At 45.2% G+C, this 27682-nt stretch overlaps 1 protein-coding gene and 2 long non-coding RNA genes across 4 annotated transcripts; 2 read left to right on the forward strand and 1 right to left on the reverse strand.

The window, feature by feature from the left end:
• The first annotated feature begins 629 nt into the window (after window positions 1-629).
• LOC140650007 (uncharacterized) lies at window positions 630-3040 on the forward strand. Its single transcript, XR_012041818.1, has 3 exons — window positions 630-842; window positions 1644-1737; window positions 2878-3040. It is a non-coding gene; the product is annotated as an uncharacterized lncRNA (long non-coding RNA).
• Window positions 3041-6328: 3288 nt separating this feature from the next.
• ID2 (inhibitor of DNA binding 2) lies at window positions 6329-8416 on the reverse strand. The gene is made up of 3 exons (XM_072855090.1): window positions 7959-8416; window positions 7635-7699; window positions 6329-6958 (listed from the first exon to the last, which is right to left on the reverse strand). The coding sequence occupies exons 1-2, from the start codon at window positions 8304-8306 to the stop codon at window positions 7643-7645; spliced, it is 405 nt and encodes a 134-aa protein (XP_072711191.1). The 5' UTR covers window positions 8307-8416; the 3' UTR covers window positions 6329-6958; window positions 7635-7642.
• A 2273-nt stretch (window positions 8417-10689) lies between these two features.
• On the forward strand, window positions 10690-23339 carry LOC140648795 (uncharacterized). Of its 2 annotated transcripts, none has more exons than XR_012041331.1 (5): window positions 10690-10933; window positions 14167-14308; window positions 14871-14978; window positions 16117-16293; window positions 22583-23339. It is a non-coding gene; the product is annotated as an uncharacterized lncRNA (long non-coding RNA). The 2 variants fall into 2 exon arrangements; XR_012041330.1 differs by lacking the exon at window positions 22583-23339 and adding an exon at window positions 17722-19938.
• Window positions 23340-27682: the final 4343 nt, after the last annotated feature.

Raw genomic sequence — 27682 nt, forward strand, 5'->3', positions numbered from 1 at the left:
TTTTTTTCTAAATTAGACTTAGGTTGGAAGGATAGAAAGATGCTTAGGTAGGTGCATGAATCAAACAAATTCAGTCAAAAGTTCAGTCTCCAAGGAACTCTCAAAATTTTTGCATGACTGAAGAAGCAGATTTACAGTGGAATTTAGAAATTTAATTTTATAGGTACTGTGAAGTTTAATACTTACAGGATGAGGTCCAACCAACATATCCAGCTTTTTCTGTAAGAGTGGTAAGAGCAATGATGGGATAATCTGAGCAAAATGGGAATCAGTAAGGATTAGTAAACAGCGTGTGTCCACATGTGTAGCATGTTACTTCATATCTGTTGGGTGGAAACAGCTACGTGCAGTAAAACAGCTTTTTAACAAGAGCTAGACTGAGTTTATAGATTTGGCATGTAATTTACTCAGCCTTCTAACTGTTACATCTTTTGAAAAGTACTAATCGGAGGTTTACCAAATGTGTTTTACACAAACTTTTTTATTAAAAAAAGCAAACCCCTAGCAATGGCACAGTTTTTTCATATACTTATGAGCAGAAATACAAAAGCACAAGTGAGATACTTTTCCAAGAAGTTGTGAAACGTAGCTTAACCAGTTTTTCTGAAATAGCCTTCCCATCACTTTATTCCTGTATATTAACTCATGTTGACGCTGAACTTTAAAAATATTTACATGTTCATATTCTTGGTCTTTTTTTGCATACCCTTGCTCTGGGAGCAGATCTCTCCTGCCCTTAACAAATGGAAGATAGGTATCTTCTGTCATCTTCCACATCTCTTGTAGTTAACCTCCTGCATAACGATGTCCATGAGAAACATTTTCTCCCGATTTCCAATGAGGTAAGTCTTTGTGCTTTTCTGATGCTGTAAGAGTTTATGTCTTTTCTAGAGTGCGTTAATATGTTACAGCTGGGTGTGAAGCTACTGGTTTGAACAAGGCAGAAATCTCAGCACCAGTGTGTGTTGTGAGCACAAGCTCTCCTGTATTCTGTGCTCTCTACAGTGGTTTCCAGTAGACTGTAATCACATTCCTGCTCTTCGAGTACTGCACAAATTTCTGAAAGATCACATAGAGCTTGTGGATGAGCATGAGGTTTACAGAAAATATGGCTGAAGGACACTTCCAGAGGTTGTCTAGAACATTGCATTTCCCGGGAGTGCTGGTATCAGACGTAGCTAAACAAACTCAGTTCTGTGGGGCGTAAGAAACTTTCTGCTTGAGTGAGATGGTCGGTCTGGGCAGGAGGCTGTGCTCTCTAGTCCAGGTGAAAGAAACTTCCACAAGACTGGAAGCACAGCTCAAACTTCAACCTCATTGCTTTTTTAAGGAAAGATATGCTGCTTTGATCTTGCCCAGTCTAATATGCGGGAGATACTTAGTCTTAACATTATGTCTGTCCTCCCCTTTTCTTCCTGCCCTCTCTCTTCCCCTTCAGAGCACTACACCTCTTCTCAGGATGAGAAAAAATGAGATGACAGGTATAATTCAGGTAGGAAATTCAAGCTCTGTATTGACAAACACGGTACCACAAAGTGAATCTACATGACAAGAATATCAGGAAGGCTGTTCTCGGAGAACACAGGATACTGAGAGTACACGGAGGAAGTATCACCTAATGCTGGTCTTACGCTCTTCCCTAGGCATTGGCAACTGCAGCTGTCAGCGAGAGGACTGCACGAGGTGGGCTTCAGTGGAGCAATACTGCTGGTCCTGTGTCTGGTCAAATGCAAGATGGTGAGTATCAAAGTAATTTGTTCTCTTCCAAAGGAAAGAGAAGTTCAGCAGATTTATGGTCCAGTTCTGTTTAAAAAAAAAATAAGAGCTTTGTGTGAGCTTTTGAAGTTCTGCCATCAGTAGTAAAACTTAAGAGCTGGCTCAAGTGCTTAGTTTTAAGTAGAAATACCTGATCTATTCATAAAACTGTTCGCCACAGACATGGTGTAATTTGTGGGGATATTTACTGGAAATTATAACGACGTACTCTTTTTGGCAAGTAACATAGTTACTTTAATTGTTTCAAATCTGGATAGGTCCTGTAACTTCATATAATGTTGTGTTACCTGTTCATTCATCACATTCTTGTGAGAATAGACAGCAAGTAAAGGCTGTCTTCTAGGGCAGCTAGCAGCAGTAAGTCCACAGCAGCACTTTCTGTGCAATTTGTTTTTCTCAGTTTGGCCCTATTTACAGTCTTTGCCCCGTGTCCCCTCATTTTTAATGGTTTTTCAAGGCAAGCAACCGACTGAAATATGAATTCCTCTCAGTTACTATGATCAGCTCCAAAAGTAATTGCATTTGTTTCCTCCTTCGATTTACTTTAGCAAGTGGCTCACACAATCAGTGACTATTGCTGTGCAATATAAGCTTTGTTTTATTGAAATAGTGTTTGCATTTGGCTCTTACAGTTTAGAATTATGATAACTTAGATGGCTGTTCTAGAGAGGAAAATGGTAATGTGGATAAAACAAATTGGATTTCAAAGATCAAACATTTTCATTTATCTGTAGAATCAGAAAATACTGATCCTTTTGCAAAACAGTAGTTTTAAAGAGTACATTTGTGGAAACCTTTTTCTGAACAAAATTCAATACCAGTGTTTATGTAGCTTACTCAGTCTTTCGTGATGCAACGGTTGCATTCTGTTATCCCTCTTCCTCACGGCTTCCAGTCAAAGCTGTGTAAATAATTTCTTGTTGCATGTAAGTAAGCAAGGGCAGCGGTAAACAGATGCTTACTCACAAATACAATAATTCTCATTAGTAAATTATTTTATATCTTTTCCACGTTGCATGAACGGGTCCAGACTGCAAACTGCTGTACAGGAGAATCCTTAACACATACGAGATCGTTTAGAGACCGTGTTTTATTTTCCAGAGTCAACTGCAAACCAGTGCTCATCAAACGGTGCTTTTCCCATAACGGTACGAGGAGAGCATTTATTATTTTAGTGCAACTTTTCCTTCAGGTTTTTGCGAACCACGTCACTCCTTGGGAGCGGAGTTCCCAGCCAGCAGAGCCGAATAGCTAAAACATCATTTCCCAGGTGCGGCTGCAACACGCGGTCTTCAGTCCCCGGCCTGAGGCCCGCGCCCTGCTCGTCCCCCGGGCAGGCGGTCGTGCACCGGCCGCTGTCCCCTCTGGGGGAGGCACGCGCCGCTGCCCGGCGCGCGGCCGCCAAGCGCGAGGCGCCCGCGCGGCGCTGCTCTCTCCGCACGCGCCGGAGGGTGGCAGTGGCCCTCCACGCGCCGCCGCGCGCCGCCCCGGCCCCGCGGAGGGCGAGCGGTCGCCAGCGGCGAGGAGGCGCTGGGAGGTGGGGGCTGCTGCGGTGCGAGCCTTTGACTTTCTGTGAAGGTGCCGGCGCTGGTTCTGGAAGCGGCTGAGGGAGGTGTCTGCGGCCGCAGGCGCAACGCTGCTTTCCCGGGAGGGAGTGAAGGAAAGCCCGAGGTCCGCTCGCTGCCCTTCCCTTACCTGGGGCTAGGCCGGAGGCACTCCTGCCACCCGCGTGTGTGTGCGAGACGGGCCGTCTCTGAACGGCTGTCGTACGTATCGCCAGCAGCGCGTTCCTTACACGCCTTGTAATACAAAGTTGTTCCCTGGAAATCCAAAATGAGACATTTCAGTGTACGTTCATAGCTCGGGCTGGGCCATGGGTTGTTAGGGACAATACACAAGCAAAGCCGGGTTTGGAAACTTCTCTTCTGGAGGGGAGAGTCCTCTTCAGTCTCTTGTTGGATCCTGTTATTTTTTTTTCCCTGTGGGGAAGTGTCTGTAGGTGCATTTGCAACTTTCATGCATGGCCTACTTGAAAAGATTTTACGGTGTTTAAATGTGATTGTTGCCAAAACTATTTTGCTCTCACGTAGTTGAGTATGGGTCCTCTCGATCTGCTGCGTTCAGCTAGTCAGCTAACGGGACTGTTGGCAACAACTGTGTTCAGAGACAGGGTAAACGGGCCAGGGAAAGTGCTGAAAATGTCACAAATTTTTCTAACGTATTCTGGAGAGACAGTAACAATGCTATAGAATAAAGAAATCCCCCATCTTCAAGGAAACTTCAAGAATTAATGTTAAGGCTTTGGGCACTCAGCTTTGACCTTGCTGTTTATCTTTGAATGACAAAATCTTAAGAACAAAACCAAAGAGCAGATCTCTAAGTAAGTAGAGCACCTGGCTTAAGCCCCTAGTTCTGATCATAGGAATGCATTGTTGAGACAATGAATTAGTTAATCCTGAAAGAGGAAAAATTTTTTCCTTTCATAATTTACATTTTTAAAAACAAACATGTTTGTTTGTTTTCCTGCTTAGCTCCCCACGCCTTGTAAATTGTGAATTTCTCTTTTGGCTATGCATGATAAGGAAATTGGTTTCATTCTACAAGTGCGTTAATCATCCTGTAGCTTAAAAATATCAAAGTGCAAATGCCTTAGTTTCTGAAGGGGGTGATCTTAAAATAATTACAATGATCTGGCTGTTGCAGCTCCTTAATTTCATAAACTGAACTGTGGGTTTAAAGTGACGCTTACTGTGGTCTCACCCTAAAATGAACAATAGGATGAAAAAATTAGTTTTGAGGGAGAAATGGGGTGATGATTACATTAGATAGATTGTTACTGGTTTGGAAGGACAAAGATATCAATGCTGTGATTAAAACCCCGATTCTGCTACTAGTTAGGTAAATTATACACGAAAAGGAGTATTTTAGGGACTGAGGCGTGCTGATTTGCAGCGATGAAATATTTTACTGCTGGGCTGTCAGGGTTAAACGTTCATTGCACGAAGTTGAAACAAACCGTGCGCTCTGGGTGTTGAGGCAGTAGCGAGGTTTGGCCACAGGAGGCACAGCCGGCGTGTGCTGCATGGAGAGATTGCCTTAATCTCGGGTGGGCTGGGGGGGCACGGTGAGCAGCAGTAGATCAGCTCTGCCCCGTGTGTCCCCCCCTCCCCGTCCCAGCTTTTGCTAACCCTTCTTGTCTTCTGATTGCATTGATCCTCTGAGAGGGTGCGCTTCTGCTCGGGCAGGGCAGCTTCTGCATTAAGAGATCAGAGCTGGCTTTCTCCCAGCCTACGTGAATGGATTTGGTGTCAAGGGCAAGGAAAGGCAGCTGCTGCTGCCCCAGAGCACCACCCACCCACCTGCTTGCTGGGGAAAGTGTTACTGGCCCCAGGTGAGGCTCCTGCCTGTCACTCTAAGAGTCCCCAGCGCACAGAAACCCTAAACATGCTCCCTCAGGCCCAGAGCATAGTGCCTGCCAGAGAGCTGTACTTACCCCAAGCATCAGTGCAGCTTCCTTCATTCCTACTGCAAGTGCTTCTCTTCAATTAGTATGTAGGACTCAAAACTTAACTTCCCATTTCTGGCAAGTTTATAAGCGAGCTTAAATTAGAATGTCATCTGATAAGGCACAGTTCCCACATCTACTGTCTTATGACAAATAAACAGATCTAATGAACAGTGATAGTTATAGTGGATTCATAGGGTACAGTAAGTGTCCCTTGAATAAGCAAGGGATATTGCATAGCATCTGAGGGCAAAGGAGAAAAAAAGAAATAAACTGTTACTGGCTTTCAGGAATTTAGACTCCTATTTCAAACTTAATTTAATTCTTATGGAGAAAGAGTCCCTTTAGGAGCAGCCAAAGTTTAATCAGTAACACAACAGCGATTTAGCTCAATTCTCAGTATCTTAGTCATAGGGAGAAGCTGCTGCAACTGATTAGAAACCCTATTTCATTGAAATATTGCATGGAAGCATGAAAATTCCAGTGTGGAAAGGCAACAGTCACTTCATCATTCTAGATCCCATGTTAACGCATCACCAACTCTCACATTCAAAGCCCTTTTTAGAGAAATTTAATAGTTGGGGGAGTAATAACCACCCACAACCCTTAATTCTGAGTGATTATTCTAAACACAAATTAACAGATCTGGGCCACTACTACTGAGAACCGAATCATCCAAAGGGGTGGGAGAAAAAAGAGGAGGCAATACTCCATGGGAATGTCTCAGGATTAACTGCTTTTGTATGTCTCTAAACACTTTGTCAATAGCATCCCCTGTGTAATAAATTCCTTTCCTAGTTCTTTTCACACTGTTTACAAGCAGATCACTTAGAAGTTTGCAATATACAGTCAAATAAGATTTTCCAAGTTACAAGAATTATTATTCACTTCAGGTAATTTTATTCTTTATATTCTCTACATATTTGAATTTTTACTTGGTAAAGTCATAACAGAATGTGTAAGTATTTGAAAAAAACCAAACCAAAACCACAACACAAATCAAAGTCAACAAACAGTTGGTCCCCAAAGAATAAAGCAAGCAATCAGTTCAATAAACACACTCGATTTATTTTGTATAAAAAGGGTTAAGTTTACAACTAAACTTTTATAAAAAGTTTAGCATGATTAAGTACATCATTACACTTTTTGCAGAAATGTAAATTTCTGCCACTATACAAGAAAACTCTAATTAAAGAGTTCACAAGGTTTCACTCATATATATATTTATATATAAATATATACACAGCATTCAGTCCTAGGTTTGTGTCAAAAAGGTAATTTCTGACCACAGACTTTCCTAAAAAAACTGAACACTGGATCCTTCTGGTACTCACGCTCCACCTTTGGAAAAAAAGGCAAAGTCTGCTTTAAAATGGGCAACTCCTTGTGAGATTTTTGTTTCGCTCCCCACGTTGGGAATAGTATATAAAGGAAGCCTTCCAACTAGGGAAAGTGTATTTAAGAGTCTCTTCATAAATAACTAGGTTCAGTCCAAGTTGAAGAATGGGGTGGGGATAAAGATCAATCTTGATTTTTTTCTTCTTTATTAATTTTAAGAGGTCCTTTTAGTTAGATGTGGATTTTCCCCTCCAGATACCGCTGAAAAATAAATTCAGCACCTCAAAAAATCCTGTAGACATTTTCTTGTGCAAAAAAAAAATCTCATCAGTGGAACACCTGCAAGAGATTGAAAAGAGGCATATTTAGGAGAATGCTAACAGGGCAGAGATCCGGACAGACTGGCGCCAGAGAGGAAGCCACAGTTTGAACATTTAACCAAACACTCAGAGATTGGGCAAACCCTGGCGTCCAGATGCAACACATACACGCTCACACACTCGCTCTCAAGAACACAAATTGAACATTAAAATAACATACGCTCAAGGGAAAGGGTAGAAAGAGGATTCTCAGTCCAATCTCTTATTTAGATCTTTGTAAATGCAATGCTCAGAGGCGCCAGTCTGCCTCTTAGAGCAATTATTTGATTAAAAGCAGTCACTTATTTAACTGATAGCACAGACAATCCCACGTCACAGAATTAAGGAATTGTGCCAAGATTCCCAACTTAATCAGTCACTTTGGCCTAGGAAGTTAAGACTCCAAGAACAGATAACGAGAGAATTTGCATTAAGTAGCAAGTAGTATCAGTGCAGCCCGTGCTGCCTAATGAACCTTAGCAACAAAATACACTTTGGACTGTAAGACTCAGTTATTAGTCTAGTTTCTTACTGCTGATAAAGGCATCTCCTCCTCAACTTTTAGGACCGAATTTGAGAAATAACCATCACGCCTCCCCTTCCCCAGGAAGGCACTTTCTACCTTAAGTTCAGAAATACGATGCACTTGCACTCACCGTTTGATTCAGCCACAAAGTGCTTTGCTGTCGCTGGACATGAGCTCTGAGGGGAACTCGGACGCCTGCGAGGAGAGAAGAACGCGAAGGTAAGGGTGAGGTGCCCGAGGAGGCGGGGAAGCAGGAGAGCTGTCCCGGATCACGGAGCGCTTCGCCCGTGGCGCGCCTGGCTGCAGACGGCGGCAGCGGGGAGAGGTGGCCGCGTCACCCAGCACCGTCCCCTCGGTCACCAGCGCGCTCTGCACTCACGGCATCGCTAACAGCGACTGGAACTCCCCACCCTAGATCAGCGGAGAGCCGGGGGGCTCGGGAGGAAGCACTTACCTGTAGCGAGAGGATGCTGATGTCTGTGTTTAGGGTGGTCAGAGGAGTTCTGGAGGAAGGGTTTTGCCCAGGTCTCTGGTGGTGGAGGCTGACGATGCTGGGGTGCGAGTCCAAGGCGATCTGCAGGTCCAGGATGTAGTCGATAACGTGCTGCAGGATTTCCATCTTGCTCACTTTCTTGTTCTGCGGGATGCTGGGCACCAGCTCTTTCAGCTTGGAGTAGCAGTCATTCATGTTGTACAGCAGGCTCATGGGGTCATCCACGGGGGTTTTGCTCCGGGAGATGCCCAGGTTGTGCTCCGAGAGGCCGTTTTTCCTGACGGACCGCACCGGGCTGAAGGCTTTCATGCTGGAAGGCGGGCGGAGAGAGCGGTTCCAGCGGACGGACGGGAAGCCTGCGGAGCGCTGCCGCTGCCCTCCCGCGCTGGGCGCTGCCGGAGCTCGCACTGAGGCGTGGGGCTGCGCGGCCTCCTCTTATACCGCCGCCGCCGCCGCCGCCGAGCCCAGCCCGCGCTCGCTGCCATTGGCGGCCGCCGGCACGTCCATCACCCCGGGGCGCCCTCACTGGTGGGGCGGGCAGCGCGGGCCTTCCGCCTGGAGAGCCAATCCCGGGAGGGGGCGTGGCCGCGCCGCACAGCTGAGGGAGTAAATAGTGCGCGGCCGGCTGGCGCCCGGCCCGCCACAACGGTGCGGGGCCCGTAGCCCTCCGGCGGGCAGCCCCGTGCGGAGACCGGAGCGCCGCTGCGGCTGCTCCCTCCCGTTCTCCTTCCCCTCCTTCCCTCTGGGGCGGCGGGCGTCCCCCCGCCGTTCCTCTCTCCGTGAGGGCACGGAGCGCGGCGGGTTGAAAGAACCGGCGCTGAGGCGGGGGTGAGCGCGCAGCAGCTGTGAGGGCGGGCGGTGCCGGAGCGGGGGGCGCAGAGTGTGGGACAACCAGATAACGCTGTAGCGAGGGGCTGGCAAGTACCCATCTAAAATACGGCAGCGTCAATCGACGGTCGGGTCAGCAGCAGCGCACTGTAGGCTGCAGATGTAAGCATCAAGAATAAAGGCAAATAAACCCGTAAAACCCACTGCAACTTTCTGCCCTGACGAGAACAGGACGCCGAGAGCCCTGGCAGACTCCGGCGCCACTGTCAGCTCGCTGCTTCGCGAAGACAGGGCTGTTCTAGGAGATGCTATTAATTGGCGATCATTAAGCAAATATGCATATTGGAAGTGCATTTACATGTATTACCCTTGGAAGGCTGCTCATCTGCACCCTATCAGTGCTTGTGACACGGTACGGTCATTAATTATGCATAGTTACTGGTGACAAATGCAAATGCTTACTACACGCTGTACTTTTTTCAGCTTTTGGTTGCAGCCAATGAAACATCTTCCAGAAACATTCCAGAGGAAAAAGTTGGGTTTTTTTGTTTAGCTGGAGAAGTGACTTAGGTTTTTTTACGTTTAGCTCCATTGTATTTTTCGGTATTTTGCTTATACTAACGGCTGTGTAACATCCCGACATAGCTTCCATCCGTCTTTTCACATAGTACCTGAGGAAGGTTAAACTTAAAAAAGCGTGGGCTTAGGTATACAATTGAGGTATATGGGATTCTACGCAAAATGCAGTAATTCTGTAATAACCACCCGAACGCTTAAAGTGCGTTAGTGTTCCCTGCAAACAACGTAGTAACGGCATACATCCATAAAATCAGGAGGATTGCGCTGTCAATCATAACTATTAAAAGCAGACAAATAGTGGCTTTATCCGCGCTGTTGTTGCATAGCTGCACTGAAGGAGTTGGGGCTGCGGGGGAGGAACATTACGGACACTCGGGAGACAAAGCTGCATCCGAGAGACGGATCAATATTTTTTCCAATTATCGTGGCATTCCCGAGCTGGTGGCTGGCTATTCTCTAGCAGGACGCTTTGGTGACTGTCACACCAGGGTGTTTGCCCCGGGGCTTTTCTCGGGGGGTGGACTGTAGGCGGTGCCGAGGCTGACAGGAACACAATTCGAGGCGTTTTGAAATGCGAAGGGTGAAAGTGAATCTCGACATTCAATCTGATAGGAAGACAAATACATTGTTCAAGTGCAGTTAAAGAGAGTAAATAAGAATAAACAACACCCTGTCAATTAACGACTCGATTAAAATCACCACTTAGGGCGACTTCAATCCCTCACATCACTAAAATCTCAGTTTCCAGCGCATCTGGTCCTTGATCCGCTGCCGCAGGGTTTAGTCCCTCACCCTGCTTGTGTTTCTGTCTCATGAATGCACCAGTGGAAGAAATTTTGACGCTATTTTTGGTATAATAATAGCCAACGTAAACAAGTACGTTCATGCTTCTCCCATCATTGTCATTCTTGGACAGCGCAGCAGTGTTACGGTAACGTCCGCGCGGGCTTTGCAGAAGACCCCTTTGCAAATGGTTTCGGTTTTCCATACTAGGGGCTCCCCACGCTTTCTAAAACACTGAGAAGTTGTGCGAAGAGAGGCGAGCCTGGTTATTTTCTCTGTCCTCAAATGACTGTCCTGTGCGCTTTCTGTACGAAAAGTAGAGCCTGCGAGTAGGCAAGCTCCGCTTCCCGCAGGCAAGCGGCTGAAGGGTCTTTTCGTAACGTTTCATGCCCTCAATCCTGCTCTTTTAACCCCGAAAGCTTTGGCAGCCGATCGCCAGCTCTGAAAGCCCCCCGCTCTCCAAGACATGTCACACGAACGGTCTCCGCAGCTGCGGCGGTCCCCCTGCCCCTGCCCCGGCGGGGAGACGCGCGGGGAGGCGGCGGGGCTGCGGAGGGACTCTCCGAAATCACCGGGGCTGCGAGCTGCTCCTCGGGGGCTCTTCCCCAGCACCTCAGGGCACGTCCCAGGCGGGGCCGGGCCCCCCGTGTGGCGGTGGGTGCCTCGGGGAGCCGCGTCCGCCTCTGGTGTTCAGCCGGGATTTTTACAGCCGGTTCCCAACCTCGAAACGCTGCTGCGCACATCTGGTAGGAAACCGCCGCCGCTCGCAATGCACAAAGCGCCGCTTTCTCCTCCGCGCCCCCGCCCCGCCGCCGAGAGGCACAAACCCGGGGCTCTGCTCCGAGGGGGTGCGGGCCGCCCCGCCGTGGGGGGCCCTTGCCGCCAGCCCGCGGCCGCGGCGGCTGCGCAGCCGCCCCCCCCCCCCCGCGCCCCGGGCGCCGCGCCCCGCTCCGCCGCCCCGCGCCCGGGGCCGGCCCGGACTGCGCGGCGCCAGCCCCGTGACATCAGCCCCTCGCCGCCGCCCCCCCCGCCCGCGCCGCCCGGGCCCGGCGGCGCCGCTCAGGCGGCTGCCATGGCGACCGGGGCTGCGCCCGCGGCGGCGGCAGGCGGCGGCCCGGCCCCGCTTCCCCCTCCCGGGCGCACCTGCAGCGGGGGCCGCCGCCGGACGCCCCGCCATGCCGCGAAGGGGGGGGGGGGGGGAGAGGAATGCGAGGGGGGGGGCGCCCGCAGAAAGGGGAGAGAAAAGAGCAAAACGGGCAAAATCGCGCACGGACGGGAGGGCGCGTCCGCGGGAGAGAGCCCGGCGCCGCGCTCGCCCCCCGCCGGGCTGCCCCGCGGCTGCGGTGCGGTTGGCGGGGGAAGAGAGGGGGGAATTTCTGTCCTGCCCCACCACCACCGAAAAAAAAAAAAAAAGTATTTTCTATGAGGAAAAATCACGCTTTTTGGAAAGGGTGCCTGTCCTCCCGCTGTTTAAGGCCTTCCCGGAGCAGCCCCTGGGTCTCGCAGCAGCCAGTCCCTCCGGCCGGGCCCCCCGGTGCGTGCGGCAGGGCCGAGGGGCTGCGCAACCCCCGTCAGGCATCGGCGAGGCCCTACGGGCGCCCTACCCCGTGCCTGGAGTGAAATTTATTTATCTAAAACATCTAGTCATAATGTAAATGGTTTTAATTGCCGCGTATTTAAGCCATCAAACCAGACTGAAAAAAAAAAAAAAATCTGTCAAAATTGGCCCGTTTCCAAGTCATTGACACCATCCAACCTATCCAAGCGGGGCGTCCAAATATGTTTTGATACAGGAGTTTCAATGTACCAGGTGAAATATCTCTCTAAACCCGGCTGCTGTTAACTACCCGGTCCCTTTTGTTTGCCTCACGTTTCCAATTCATTCAAAGAAAGAAGTTTTAGAAGTTTGGGGTTTGGCGCTTTTTTTTTTTTTTTTCTTTTGAGCGGGAGGGAGAGAGTAATGCATGCAAAATATTTAGTTACAACTTCTGCGAAAGGCAGCGATCTGTAACAGCATTTTCTACTTTCACAAAGGATTTTCCTGTTACTTTTGTTCCGGTCACAAAATTAAAAAAAAAAAAAAAGGCGAAAGAAAAAAAAAAAAAACTTGGGGGAGAGATAAGGTCTGGAAAACAATCTGGAATTGCCAGGCTGTTGGTGGGAGCTCTGCGGGGCTGGCGTCAGGAAGTCTGCGCCGCCTTCTATTACTGTTGATCCAGCTTTGTGCAGCTGCACTCAGTACAATTAGCTTGTAGAAACAATCCTGCTGTAGGCAGCCTCTTCCCTTCAAAGTGCTTTTCTATACTGATCCCCTCACATCATGATGCTGGAAATCAAGTCACAAGCCGACCACTGTTTGGCCAACATCATCTGTGGGAATTCATTAACCTCCATCCCAGAGATGCAACAAGAGATTGTTTGTCCAGAACTAAACTTACAGCTTAATATGATGTAGCCCATACAGGAAAAAACCTGTGTCCCCATTTCTTTTTTTTTTTTTTTTGTCCGTAACAAGAAACACATTGTGCAGCTTTTTTTCTTCTTTTTTTTTTTTTTCTTTAGGGGGTGGGGAATGTAGCTGAAACCAGGCGTGAGCCGGCTCCTGCTAAAACTTTGCCATCAAACTGTTTTTTGGTTCATCGGGCTGCAGTTTCCATAGAAGCAACTTATCCCCGCGATCATCTTGTTGGGTGCACTTTGCAAGCTCATTTCCCGTCTGAGTTTGCTCTGCTGCTCTCAGATGCTGCAGCTGACACATTTCCTCCTCGTGCACTTTGCACCCACCTCATCCTTGCCCAGATGCTCGGGGCCGATTGTGCCTGAAAGGGGGTTTCATCGCACTCTGCAGCTGCCTTGGGGGAAGGGATTTTTTTTTTTTTTAATTTTATTTCTACTTTTCCGCTGCTTCAGTGCTCAGCTCCGTGCCATGCAAGCAGCAGGCCCTCCTTGTCCCCCGTCCCCAGCGCTGCAGCAGTGGCTCGCAGGGACGCGGCTGCAGCCGCAAGCCCTCTGCCACGCGTGCGTCGTGTAAAGGCTGCGTGTAAAGGCTGCTGGTGGCTGGCCTGGCCCCGGTGGCTGGCCTGGCCCCGCGGGAGCGGAGCTGCCCATGGGACACCTCTGCTGTGCCCCCCCGGCTGCTGTGCACCCCCAGGAAGCGGGGCCCTGGCACGCCCCATCTGCGTGGGCAGCACTGGAGTGGCAGCAGGGTGACATCTTCCTGCTCCTGGGGCTGTTCGTGAACACCCGTGCTGCTGGGACCGTGAGTCCTGCTTCCCAGCACCCCCCTGCTGCCTGTGGCAGGGCTCTTCACATCCTGCCGGCAGCACCTCGCAGGGCAGCAGGGCTGGCATCACTGCTCCCCCCCGCTTCCAGGTGCCTCACTCGGCTGCGAGGATGCGCGGTGCGCTGCTTCCACCCACCACACTCTGAACCCCTCTCTGGTCTTCAAGGAACGTATAGATGCACCTTCTCTGAGTCCCGTTTCCAAACTCCATTCTTTTCTGGGCCGTATTTGCAAATGCCACGGATCTGCCAACTGTAAGATCTCGTTGCCTTTCCCCCACTACACTTTTGAATAATGCTGCATTTATACAGTATCATTTCCTTCATCCCCACTTCTAAACTTACTTTATCTGCTGCTGTTCTATTCCCAAGCTGCGTGTTGTCGGAAGTATTGGGAAGTATTGTGACAAAACATATATATTTTCTCATTTTTCCTAGACATCTGCTTTTTGGCCAGAAGTGTTGGACTACAGGATGGACAAGCCTTTGCTCTGATTCAGTTTTGACATGCATATCGTTTTATGATCACAGTCCCAAACTCTGTTCTTCTGCAGGAATGCCTTTTACTCAAACTCTATTTTCTAGCATCACCCTGCAAAGAGTGGTGTTTCTACATGAATTGTGTGGTTTTGCTGAGACATTTATATCAAGTCCAAATTCAGACACTTCAGTTCTAACATTTTCTTCTGTTTTGTAGGGTTTCTCATTTCTGTAAGTAGGACCGGTGCCCTGAAGGCATTTCTATGTAAACTGCCACCTGCAAAGGGCTGTTGCTTACCTGATGCTACTTGAAGAATACTGCCATGAAATCTTTATGAAAGCAGCATCTCTCTGGCATAGTAAGTGTTACTGGTATGAGGTGTATTAAATCCATGTATTAACTCTTACCTCTTTACTGAAAAGCAAATATATTTCTTTTCTGTTTTAAAATCTTCAACTATTTTACTAATGCAATGTCTATGTTTTAATTAAGTTACATAGCATGTCTTCTAGAAGTGCTTGTCGTGAACCAGTTAGGTGGCTCTCTAACTTACATGGTTGTGCTAAAATCTGGGATTAAACAAGTTCCCTTCTTAGTGCATGGCTTACATAGCAGATGGTTTCCATCTACTGTAGCCTTTCTAGTGATACCTTTAAATTAGTATAGGTCTAAAATGTTGCAATTTTTGCACTCCCCAACAATTCTCTGGAAAATCCATTTAGAGTAGAAAAGGGAGAGGGGCCAGGCAGGAGGTTACTGACAGTACCTTGCATGCGCTAAGGAATAAACCAAGGAATAAAAAATGGGCTTATTCTTGCTTTTGTTAATTATCTGGCTGGCTGATTATTTATTAATTATAATGCTACTAATTATTATTCGTTATTAGGCTGTTACTTTTTTGGCCTAACTTTGATTTTTAGGTACAGGCCTGTGGGAATAAGATCACAAGGTGCTTGGCTGAATTTCACTGGAAAAAGGAGGGACTGGGAATTGGATTGGTGGGAGAAGATTTTGAAAATTTCTTCCAGGTATGGTTTTAAACACCACCCCCGCCCTTCAAATTGTAACATTATGATAATTTCAAGTATAGATGTGTTTGTATAGTATGCTCTGTGTGTTTGTTCTTGCTCAGTAATAATGTTTCATGAACATAGAGGAGAAATGGAACCTGTACTGTGACTCTCATCTAACTGTTGGTGAATCTGTAATCTCGCCTTCCTGTTCACTTCAGGCAGAACACCTTAGTTACGTGATGGGAAGCCGTGTAGTATTAAGCAGGCAGTACTAATTTAGTGCTTTACTAAAGCTGTCGTTATTGGTTATGTTAGGACAGGACCCACAGCATTCTCAGTCCTTTTTAGCTATCATATGGAGCAAAATTTTCTGTGGTCAGGAGAGCCTAATTCCACTCAGGGTTTGGATACTGGAAGTGCAGCTTAGCAAAATGTGTGTACCACATCCCAAATGCAAGTGCATCCTCATGAGTCCTGCTGCACCACGTGAGTTCCAGTGAAGTTTCCTGGGCTGTTAAAACTTTGCTTCTTTATAGGCCCAGAATGAGCGTTATCTAGGTTAAGCTGACTTTCTTAGTGACTGTCACCTGCATAAACCCACCTGGGAATCACAAAATAGGTATGTGTCTAAATCTCTTGAGAGGCCTGGTCCAGGAGGTGTGCTCAGATCATGCTTAAATGCACATTGACAGCATGGAGCTTAGCACAAAGCGCAGCAGCTGTAGCTGCCGGAAAGTTCAGGGGGGAGAAGGGAAAGAACTGCTGCTTTTTTATAAGCAATTTTTCTCGTGAGAGCACTTGCCCTGGAAGTGAGAGACTCAGATTCAATGTTCTCCTCATCAGAGGTGATATAAACTCCCTCCTGCTCACAAAGCACCCCTAACGACCAGAGTAAAGATAAGGGTAAGGTGGAGGACACCCACCCATCCTGTTCAGGCTTGCCACAGTAAAGAAACAGATGCAAATTTCAAAGGGCCAGAGGGATTATAAACAAGAGGGAGCCTGACACTGTAGCTCAGAGGTAAAGGCATCTCCTGGATGGCAAGAAGCCTGAACGCTGGGCCTGGCCCGGCAGGCTCGCCCGTTTTTGAGGGTGAGGTTCATCTCACCTTATCTTAGCTATTTAGAGGTTTGGTGTTTTATCTCTCTATAGTCAGTGGGAAGAGAGAACAAGAGACACCTGCAGAGAGTGATTCATTCTGTGCCTGTTCGACACCTCTCTCCGGATGGAACGAATCTCCTCGCTGGGGGCCATTGCTCCCTATCAATTCTCAGCAGAAGCTAGGCAACCAATTTCGACCAGAAGCCTGGCCTATAGATGCCAAGTGAGGTGAATTCCACTGTAGATGACTAATTTTTCTCATTAATTGTACCGGATTTTAGCCTTTAAAAGTTGGGTATGTAATCAAAGCTAGTCATTTGAGTTCTGTCTCTGTACAATGGTCATCCCTTCTGTTGGGAGGCTGGAGATGGATAGCTGGGGTGAAATGTCCTGAGATGATGTGTATCTTTCTCTGAGCCTGTAGAGCCTAAAGGTCTTGTGTGCCCCTAGTTTGCACTGGTGAATCCTGGCACTGCATGTCTGAAAGTTAAGTGTGGAACTATTACATGTCATTGCGTAAACTTCTTTTGTGGACGATCTAAGTGATTAGGGGCACTACGTACTATTTTTAAGAGAGGTGCCAGTTGCATAAAAATATGCGTTAAAAATGTCTGAAGATATAAAGAGGCTACAACTGGGATTTTCAGAAAGCTGAAAAGCTCCTTATTTAAATCAAAGAAATTTAAGTACTGTGGAAAATATCACTAAGTGTATATTGCATTTTATGCACTTGCATACCCAGAAAAATGTGTCTCTAACTTCTAAAACTGGAGATTGGATGCCTTTAAAAATGCTACCTTTAATCCTAGCCCTGAAGAGATGAACATGTAATTTTCAGTTTCGAAAAGCTATAGTTTTTCATTTTTGATAATGTGGAGTAATGCTGAGGTCTGCTACAGGATAAATCCCAAATACGTACCTCATTGTTTAATCAGAGATCAGCAAAAGGTCACCCAGCCTTCTTATCAGATTACAGGAGTGCAAGTCTTTTTTTGTGCTAGTCTAAGTTTGGTGCACATATATTCTTTGCAAATGGATGATTGCACGAAAAGACAAGCTATGTGTTTTTATAATTTAATATTTGTCAAAGGTCATCAAAGGGTTATGTCCAGTCATTTTGCAAAATTTAGATTGTGGAGGTAGTGGTAGACAATAAGTGTCCAGTTTGGTGAAATTAAAGTTATACTTTCTCCTGATCGGTTTTTAGCTACAAATACAGTTGGAGATGATTCCACCACGTTGTTCATGTTAATCACTCCATAAGGCTGAATGCCTTCAACTATTACAAAACACATGCTTGAGAAACCCTTCTACTTCTTTGATCAAAATACTGAAACTGTATCTGCACCCAAGATATTTAAATTTGGCAACGTAAAAGTAATTGGGAATGGACTCAAAATTAAATTACTTAAGGCCTCAAGCTATTGTTTCCGGCAGAGACAAGAGGTCTGAAAACATTAAAAGGATGTGCAAACTTCTTAGAATATTTTGGGCCAGAACAAAACAGCTGGTTTATACCTAGCTGAGGATCTCGGTTGTTCTCCATTGAACGGTCAGAATTTGGATTTTTTGCAGTTTCTTCATTTCCTGCCTTCTCATTCTGCTTTGTTTTCACTTCAGTAGCAATAGTTTTGTGCTCTGTATTCTCTTTCACAGCTCTACAGGTCTCTTGGCTCTGGAGATGGGATTCACCTCACTTGACTTAAGGCATGTGTCTGGTTGGTGTCTACATCTAAGCCTGTCTTTCAAGATTCTGTTTACAGACAATTGAGAAAACGGTTGCTTCTGTGGTGACTTATTTCTTCCTAATACAGAAGTCTAAAAGACTCTAACTCTACCTTGATACCCCCTTGACTTCTGAGTCCAGCTGTCATTAGCCCACCCAGCATATGGTTTAACTAAACACCCTGGTCTTGATGTGGATGGTCTATGCCAGGGTTGGTTCTCAGACTTTCTTGCCAATTCTCCAAATTTTTTTTGTGTGACTTGACACATTTTAGTCAAAACACTTGACAACGGCGAGAAAATGAGCAGTGACTAATATACTTTCACCAAGAACAAGTTCTTGCTGTGGTCTTGTGGAGTACTGGGGATTTACAGTCACATTGTGTAACCTCTAGGCTAGATGCTCATAGTTGTAAGCTTTGTGCATTTCTGCACCATAGTTCAGCTTGTTGTTAGCTGTGGTAATCTTTGATTGCAGGACTGTTTATTAATTTGTGGCATAGATGTGACTTACATAGTGAGGGAGGTTGCTTTCTGTGGGAGCCTTGCCTCAGTTATTGTAGAAGGTATGCAAAGGGTTGTGAAAGAGGCAAGACGCTCTCATAAAACAGCTGGATTCTGCTGTGGAGGACTTAATCCATGCCTCTGCCACAAAGTTTTTTGTGAGATGATGGACACGTCATTTAAAGCAGACTTGTCAGGAGACTGTTTACCACATAGGAAGTCAATGGGAGTTGTTCTTAAATATCTAAAGTGTAATGAAAATGCCAAGCTCTCTGAAGTAACAGGTCCCATCTATCACAAGCTTGCCAGCCAGAACTAGAGTTATTAACCAGTACATTTTCTGGTCAGCTGCTTCACAAATGACCATTAGTTTAAAGTTAACAGCTTATAATTTCGGGTTTTTTTCCTTGAAAGGGGAATATCCCTTTTGAGGGTAGGACAGAGTATATTCTAGTAAGTGTGGGAAATGATTCTGGGTGGCAGAAGTTCATTGTAATAAGGGACATTCCAGTCTCCTTTCCAGTAAGCTTTTCAGGGCCCATAGATTGCTTTTAGCTCTTGCTCTGCAGCTGGGAACTCGCAAGGTGGTGCAGAGCCAGTAAGGTGACTTTCAGGGACCGGGTGATGCTGAGGGAGAGGGGGAGAAGAAAGACAATGCTGGGTTGGTTGGCTTGAGCATGATGGGGCTGGAGGACCAGAGAAAGTACCAGTCACAGCTGGATGAGGACTTGGAGCTGGAACAAGGAAGTCTAAGGATTAAAGGGGAACAGGGGAGAAGGAGGATTCAAGTTTCAGATCTCTATTCACTGCTTTAGGTTTCTTTCATTTGACATGACAAGCCAAAGTAAGCAACACTATCCACAAAGTGAATGCTTCTGAAGAAGTTTCCTGTATTTCTGTCTCCTGTTATAGACAGGACAACTTGTGAAGTAAACTGCGGTGATTTTAGCCCTAGCTAGATAAATTTCCTAGCTTATGGGAGATATAGGTTCAAGACTGATCCGATGAGGTCCTTATAACCCTCACATAAGAGACACTCCGGAAGTGGTGATTTGGGACATTCACCTGGTGCAATGGAAATTCTGAGTTGCAGTCTGAACTGGGAAGAACGGGATATGAAGCCTTGGTTTTTGACAGGCCTTTTAAACATCAGACCACTTCTCTGAGAATTTCCTGAGAAAGTATTCAGGAGAATACTCTTGGTTTTCTTCTGAAGCATGATAGTAAGACTGCTGAAATCCTCAAAAGTTTCACAAGATGGTAAAAATAATTCTGCCTGTATCCTTTCAATATTATTTGGGGTACAGAATCTTTCCATAGGATCCAGCATCACTTTAAAGACATATCTGATGTTAAATATTCTGATGAATATTTGGGAGTATTTGACTATGTTTGCAGAAATTATTTAGTACAGAGTGGCCATGTGCTGCTTCAATGGTTTTGTCTTTTTTTTTTAATGTGAGCTGCTTTGTTTTCAATAGTGTTTGTATAGATTCTATCAAGGAAAAACAAATGTCATGGGAAAGTTTTAGGTAATTTTTTTGTTGTCTGAGTGGTTTTTGCTGTAATTCAGATGTTCCTTTTTTAAACCTGGCAAAGGCATTGCCATTTGGGGAGATGATACTCTGCTCTGAACTGAGAGCAGCAACACACCTTGCAGGTTGTCTTAGGGAGCAATCTGCAGTATGCCAATTGCTCTCTTTTCTGCTATTTTGGTAGTGTTTTGTGGAGTTAAGTGTATGTGTATAAGCTGCAAATGTACATGCCTGTATAGAATAAGCAGGCTGTCTGTGTGGATCAGCTGTTACGGGGGTGGCTGTGGGTAAGACATGAAACAGGCCGTGGAAACTCCTTTGATGGAGACTCAGTAGTCTTGATGCTTTAAGCACATAGGGCCTGATGCAAAGCCAGTGAAACCCAGGAAGACTCTCCTTGTCAGCTTCACAGCTTTGGATCCAGCTACAGGTGTGTTTGTGAAGGTATATGAGGGATATAGTTGGTATTTGGCTAGTATAGCAGTTGCCCGTGAGAGTGAAGAGGGAATTTGTTTCACTGCTGTGGGTTGGCAAGTGAATTTTATCTGAAGCTTTCTACTTGCATGTAGCCAGCCTGCTCAGGTTCTAAATAGATTCTGCCCTCAGACTGTAAAGAACAAGATAATCACTTTATGTTATGTACTTGAGAGCTAAATTATTTTAAAAGTCTGAAATTAGCAGATGAGGAGGAATTTATTTGCCAAATACATGCAGAAGCAGCTTGGGAAACCTGTCAGAGCCCAGCTTTAACTGCTTAACTAGTGGCTGTTTGACTTAATAGCTCTCAAGCATACTTAGAGTATGAGGGAGACCAATACAAAATCCCAGGATGCATGAGATTTTCTTCCAGACAACAAAAAGTGCCATCAGTTCACAAACCAGATAGTTAAAGAGGAAAATCTGCACCTACAGCCACTAGCCTCACATTACATCCTCTGTGCTCCAGGCGAAAAAGAACCTTGCTCTTTTTTCAAACTCTCTTTATCCTTTCTTTCCAGCTCTATTAACTTAGCGCATTGCTGAGCATGACCTTTGCTCTGCAAGCGATGCTGGCCTTTACCATGCGTTAGTCCTTTTCCCACCCAGATATCTTCATGCTTTCCTGCATCCTATCCTCCATGCATGGAACAAAGGTCTGGAAAATTCTCTCCAGATGTTCTCCTTCAAATCACTCCTTAAGATGCACTTCGACCCTGATGCCTATGGGGCATTGCTGATAATAGCTAGGCAGAGTGTAAGTTAAATTGTTTTCTAGGCAGCCTATGTGAAAACATGCTCACATGATTTCTACTGTGGTTTTACTATCAACCCCTTCCCACTGGGGAGGACAAGGCCATAATGCTGGTTTAGTAATCACCAGCTGTCATTGGAAGCTGACGTAGATAAGAGCAGCTCTCAGCTCCGCTCGTTGTTACCTTCCCTCTCCTTCAGCCACAACTCTGCCAGTTTGCTTTTTAGCCACCATGCTGCTTTCATTCTTCATGATTCTTGCACATCTGTGAATTTAGCTCTCCTGCCTCCTTGAGGGACTGATGCAGAGTCCACCCTTTCAGAATATGTTAACGCATCTTGGCTCCAAGCATCAAAGGTGTGTTTTTGGGGGAGTGGCTTTCTTGCACATGGAGCCACTGATCTTAACCCTTTAGAGTGGCAGAAGGCTTCCTTCCCAGTTGCTATTCCTTGCCTAACTGCGTACGGAAGGGGCAGGCATCCTGGCTAATCAGAGCTTCAGACAGGCAACTCTTCAAATTGTTTTAGGGTTTTTAATTAAAACTGTAGGCTCCAGCATCATGTGGCAGAGAGCCAGTATCAGTCATCTGACAATAGCCTTCACCATCTACCAACAATAAGGGAATTCCTCAGCGTATGCTCTGGAGGCTTCTGAAATGCTGTGAACGGGTGAGATTGCTGTTTGCAAAGCGCCCTGCAACATTCAGCCTTGCAGGTCTGCTGATTTTTAAATTATATAAACAAAACCCTATAAGCCCCACGTAGCACAAAGATACTGACTTCTGTTTATACTGTCCGGATCACAGATGCTGAGCATGAATGCATGAACAGTCCTTTTGTATGGTGTTCGACACTTTCTGCGGCTGTCTGCACTGTTTTTTGATATACAGAATCCCTGATTCTCCACTGCCTTGCACCCTGTCTATTCATTCTCACCCCTGTGAAGTGAGGGTAAAACACTATCAAAACAAAATGGTACCATTTTGCATGTTTTCCACTCAGTTTGTACAGGTGTAAATGACTACAGAAAGAACGGGGCAGAGCAGAACCTGACCCGCAGTCTGTCTCTCAGTGCGTCAGGGGTCTTGAAGTGGGGGGATGACAGAACAAACACAAGCTGTTACCTTGCCATTTTTGCTAATGTTTTAAAATCAGGCAGCTTGCGAGGATGACAGATGCAAAAGTCAGGCAGTACTTAGTTCCTGTAGTCCTCATGTGATGTCTTCTCCTAGAGCAATGAAAGTGTTACCCGTGGCATGGATAAGTGCTTATGATAGCTGGTGTGGGAGCAGAGTTATCAATGAGAGTCATCTTCCCGAGTTGTTTAACTGTTCCATTTAGTACTGGAGGAAGAAAAATCCGTTGTTCTTTCTGCTGTTTTTTACATTACCTTAGCTTTTATAAACCATTGTAATGGCAAGTGAGCTCTTCAAGCTGTGTTAAGCCTGCTGCTTTGTCTCCTGGGTCCTGGACATGAATAGCACTCAATTTTTTAAATTTTTTTTTAATTTTTGTCATTATAGCAACAGAAGACTGTACTCATCCTAACTCATTTTCAGTCATCCTCTAATACTGCCTGACACAGCTCTGCAAGTAAGCACCCAAGCCTTCTTCCAAAAATCGGTAGCTCTTTCCCCTTCCCATCTTTCTCTTTGCACAAAGCCCAGCTCTCTGACACCTTCCTTGCTTTCCTGAAGAGCACAACAGACCATCCTAGCCCAAGTGCCTGTTTTTATCAGGACACAGGATTTAAGTTTATTTATGACTTGTTGATAAGATACCACTATTACCCCTTTGCCGGATGTCCTTCATAAATATATATCCTGTCTACTCCGGGCCCCAGACTGCCCCAGCTTTCTCTTTGCTTATATGATTTTTTTACTTCCAGAAATCCTGTCCAGTTACTCCTTCAGCTGACACTGTTACCTGCTCTGAATGCTAGTTTCAGGCTGCCTTTGTGCTTGTTTATCACCTTAGTGGTTCCAGCAGGTAGGAGGCAAAGCTTCAAGAGAAGGGCCTTGTCTCTGCAGTGTCCTCTGTAGTCAGTGGGTTAGCACTGCTCTGTGCCCTACTTCTGATAACCTTCAAGATGTTGCATAGTGCTGTTTTTAAGTGTTTTCTTTAGAAGGGAGGATAAGAAAGTCAGCAGATATTGTAGCCACAAAATAGAAAGTGATAGAGATATAATACACTTCACCATTAATGCAAGAAAAAAAATGTTGGATTGCATCAAAAAAATCCACCCTCCCTTCAAAAAAAAAAAGAATCAGAGCTCTCTATAGATAAATACTGGCAAGATCTGAATTGAACGCATGTTACATAGGCTGTTGTAGTAGGTAAGAATAATGGGCAGAAGTTAAAGTCTCTTGAAATCAGAACAGTAAATATTTTTGCTTATCTTCAATTGAAATCTCAACCTTACCATTGCATTAACATATCCACTCATTTTTAGAAACTGTGTGAATTTTCATGACTCATTTGAGTGCTCTGTAACTATTTGTATGCAAATGTGACTCATTAAACATTCTCACAGTCACACACTTTACCCTCCCATTGGAGTTCATGCACAAACAGGAGTGGTGGTGTTCCTTCTCCTTACAAACCTTACCTTTCCTAAACAAAATCTTGAGCCTTTTTCACATTTATGATAACATCTGAAGAAATCCTTGTGCCTATAATTTCAGAGTTGCTTTAAAATGGAAGGACTCAAAAACAGAAATAAAAAAGCACTTCATATCAGAAAGCATTTTTGTTAAAATGCTGCATTCTCACATCTAAATTTGAGAGGTTTGAAAGGACTACACATTTTCTTCTGACTTTCAGAAAAAAATGTAAGTTCTGGCCTGAGAACAAGCATGAGAAAGTTCAGCTGAAAGGTAATGTATCCATCAATGCATTCAGAGACTTAGAATGAAATTGCCATCTCAACCATAGCTAGAACAAACACAGCTGATGAATAAATGTATATTAGCTAGAATAAATAAAAGTGTAACGCCAGACGTGGACAGTGCGGAGTGCAGAAAGGCAGTAAACTGAGTAAACATCAAATGAAGGATTAGCCTTATTTGTGAGAAATCAATTCCAATGAGAAACTGAACTGGGGATCTCTTTTGGCCAAAGCAGTTGAGGTACCTTTCTAGCTAGAAGAGAAGCGGCCTGATCTGTCACTGCTTTCCCATTTGAGGCTCGTCAGTGACAACCTGCTGCATGTAACTTATAGTTCAAAGGCTGCCTTTACTTCTGAATATCTCTGGCAGGGTTGTAGGCTTTACAGCCCAGCAAATTTGGTTTGCAGCTTTTGTCTGATTTTCCACAATGCACCTTTCTATTCTCCATAAACATCCATAAGACCTTCTGCAGCAACATCCCCTGCAATGCAATCACACAGGGTGTCTCTTTGTCAGTGGTGGGAAGCATGTTTTTATATTTCAGTCTCTCACAAAGTCCAAATGACTATAATGGAGTCTTCCAGAGTTACTTGTTCAAAAGAAATGTTTTTGGAGTTCACATGAGACCCTTCACACAGACATGTTGAGTCCCTGCATTTGTGTGCTTCTCAAAGTGTTGAGGCTTTCCAGATTCTTTTAAAAAGATATCTCCAGTCCTTTTTCTACTAAAGTAACCCTTGAAAATATAAAACAATTATCAAGGTTAGTTGTGCATTGGACATTCACCCCCCTCAAACCCACCAAAACCATGGTGACTCTTCTGCTGTCTCTCAGAGGTCTACTGTGTCGCATGAAACTTACTAGAGATGCACCCTAAAATCTTCTTATATATTTTTGTGCAGCTTTATTGTAAGTAAGTGTGGGATTCACCTCAATCACACCAATGTTCAGAGGCTTGATTTAGTTGCCCACATGTAGGAGTCCAGCACTACTTGAAGTGCTCATCTCCCATCTGGACTCCAGCTGCTGCTCCATATTGGTAAAGAAGTCCCATATGTGGTGTGACATCCTTGCCAGCCCTGCATGGATTTCTTGGACACCCAATTGCACCTCAAATGACACCAACTGTAGTCAGTGGACATCTAATCAGTACACTCAAGAGGAGTCTCCAGGGAGCATCTAACCAGCTGCCCAAACGTACATGTCTACTTTTGAGTCAGTCGAATGGCTCTGTAGCCTTTGACCACTAACTCACAAATTGACACCTACGGATAGACACTAAAATTGTTTCTCTTATTCCAGGAGCTAATTTCCACCCTACATGTAATTTGTTTGCTATACCATGCCTTTCTGGAATGGCCTATGCAGCCAGCACAGGGAGAAAGTGCTGAACTGAACCAAAGATCTGTTACGTTGGTCTACAGACAGGCCAATGCACACTCAGCTGTGCACCCGCTCCTGTGCCGTGTGACACCCTGCTGGTTCTCAAATGTTCTGCTTATTTGGAACTTTTTGTTTGTTTATCTGCTTCTGGTGTTGCTGCCGTTAGTAAGCAGCCCTGGCACAGGTACCTGGGCTCTGCTATGGTTGCAGTTAATGTGGCTAAATCAGCTAAATGTGAGTGAACTCAAGTATCTTCTTATTGACATACCTCTGACTGTTAGCTGGGTGATCAGTTGGAGACCAACTAAGGTTTCTAAGGTGACATGAAATTAAGCAAGTTGCAAAAGATGTAAACAAACTGTAAAGAACAGAAAGTAGGGGCTTGGTCCCTGATCCAGCTGCGAGTCCCAGACTGATGCATAACCTGCCAAGGTGAAGATCACTGCAGGATCAGGACTTGTGAAGGAAGCACTCCCTCTTCTCTTAATGATAGCATCATTAGTAATGCAGGTATATAGACCTCTTAAATTAATAGTGCAACAGATTGTTCCTACTGCACTTAACAAGCAGTTCAATATAACAGCCACAAGCCAAAATATTCGCAAGTTTGTGAACTTCAAAGCAAACTTTGCTTCTTTCTAAAGAGCCTTACAAACAACTAAGCATATTTTCTACCACCTCATCTTTAAAGAAATTACAAAAGAATATATACAGCAGGCCTGAAATTCCTGCCAGTCCTTCATCTCGATTTTCTTGGCATATTGGTAAGGAATCTGGACGCTGAAATTTACTGTTAATGAGTACCTTATTTTATGGATGTGTTCTTGTTCTGTGCACTAATGCTTATCTGTCTGAACTGTTTGTGCTCTTATGGAGGGCCAAAAAAGACACCTAGAAGATAAACGCTGAAGTAACCAGTGAAATATTTTACTACTTTTTTTTTTTTTTAGCTTGGAAATTATGGGTTGTCATTAATTGAGCTAAATTCCTTTATTGATTTATGTATCAGTTGATTATAATTCTACAAATTATCTGCAATCTTCATTTCAAGGGCTAGACAACCGTGGGAAAAATAGGTCTCCTGTGGCTTGTGATGGATTAAATATAGAGGCAGCAAATATTAGGGAGCTGTTGGTCAATGCAAACAAAAGCTGCAGGTAGTAGTTTGATGGGAAACCATGATGTGGATGAAGTGTACCTAAACAGAAACGTCAAGTGGAAAGCAAGAATGTAAAGAAGTGGCAAGGACAGCGACTCCAGAATGGAACAGATGAGGGGAAGCTGAAAACACTTGCCTAGAAATGAAAAAAACCAAACTCCACGAGCAGTAGGCAGGAAGGATTAGAAGAAGTGAGATAAAAAATAGAAATGCTGTATACTTACTGCTGATTTCCAAGAATCACTAAGTGACTGTTGTTGAAAGCTGGACTAAAAGCAAGGGAGGTGAAAAGTCAGAGGACTCCTTGAGGGGAGAGTAAAAGAATGTGTCTGCCCTTTGAAAGACAAAGGCAAAGATTTCTGCTGGTTTCATTGGAGCAGAATTGAACCCTCTGTGAGCTATGGAGAAAAAAAATCAATGTTTTTATCTTGTTGTGGTCTTAAATTTATACATGTGATTCATATGATGTTTTACATTTTGTAAATTGAGTGTTTGTACTTAGGAAAATTTTCAGCACTGTTGAAATGTCCCGCAATGTTGAAATGACCCTGCAATGTCTTTCCTTGTTCCTTCACTGGTAACAGCAGCATAGTCTCCTCCATGCTTTGTGCTTTTGCGCCTCAAACCCCAGCTACCTCTAGCTAGGAAAATGTTCTAGCCCCTATGTCTGTTAGCTCGTGTCCTCTTCTGAGGGGCTAGCGAAGCTTTTCATCATGTTGGAGATTTTTTCCCAGCTCATTAGTAAAACTGGAGTTAACTGATTAACTGGCTGCACCAAATCCCTGAGTAGGTGTGAAGTAGACGCTGTTTCACCCAGGGTGGGACGCACTGAGCAAGGCTGTAAAGGATTCTGCCTTCCTTTACAAACTCCTGTGAGTCTGATTCCAACCAAAATTATGTTTTCATTTGCTTTCATTCATTACAACTCTAATAAATGTAATAGAGGAGCAAAGTGTCTCTAACTCCTGGGAGAAGGGGAAGGGATTTTTTTACCTGTCTTGTATAGTGTCACTAAATCAAACAGCCCATACCCTGAGTACAGAAGTTGCAGTGAAAGCACTGTAACTTACAGGAATGCAGGAAGGAGCTGGAATACAGGTTTCCACCTGCAAGTATAGGTCTGGTTGGCTGAGGAGACAGATTTACCTCTTTAGTTCCTCCTCACCCTCTCGCGAGTAGAGCAGTGCCATGTG

Source organism: Ciconia boyciana, chromosome 3, assembly GCF_034638445.1.
Source record: "Ciconia boyciana chromosome 3, ASM3463844v1, whole genome shotgun sequence".
NCBI classification, from domain to species: Eukaryota; Metazoa; Chordata; class Aves; order Ciconiiformes; family Ciconiidae; genus Ciconia; species Ciconia boyciana.

Excerpts from the sequence above, each read along its gene's own strand:
- ID2 (XM_072855090.1), bottom strand. The coding sequence starts at position 8,306 with ATGAAAGCCTTCAGCCCGGTGCGGTCCGTCAGGAAAAACGGCCTCTCG. Across the intron at positions 7,700-7,958 it reads TCAGCATCCTCTCGCTACAG|GCGTCCGAGTTCCCCTCAGA; the intron begins GTAAGTGCTTCC and ends CTCTCCTCGCAG.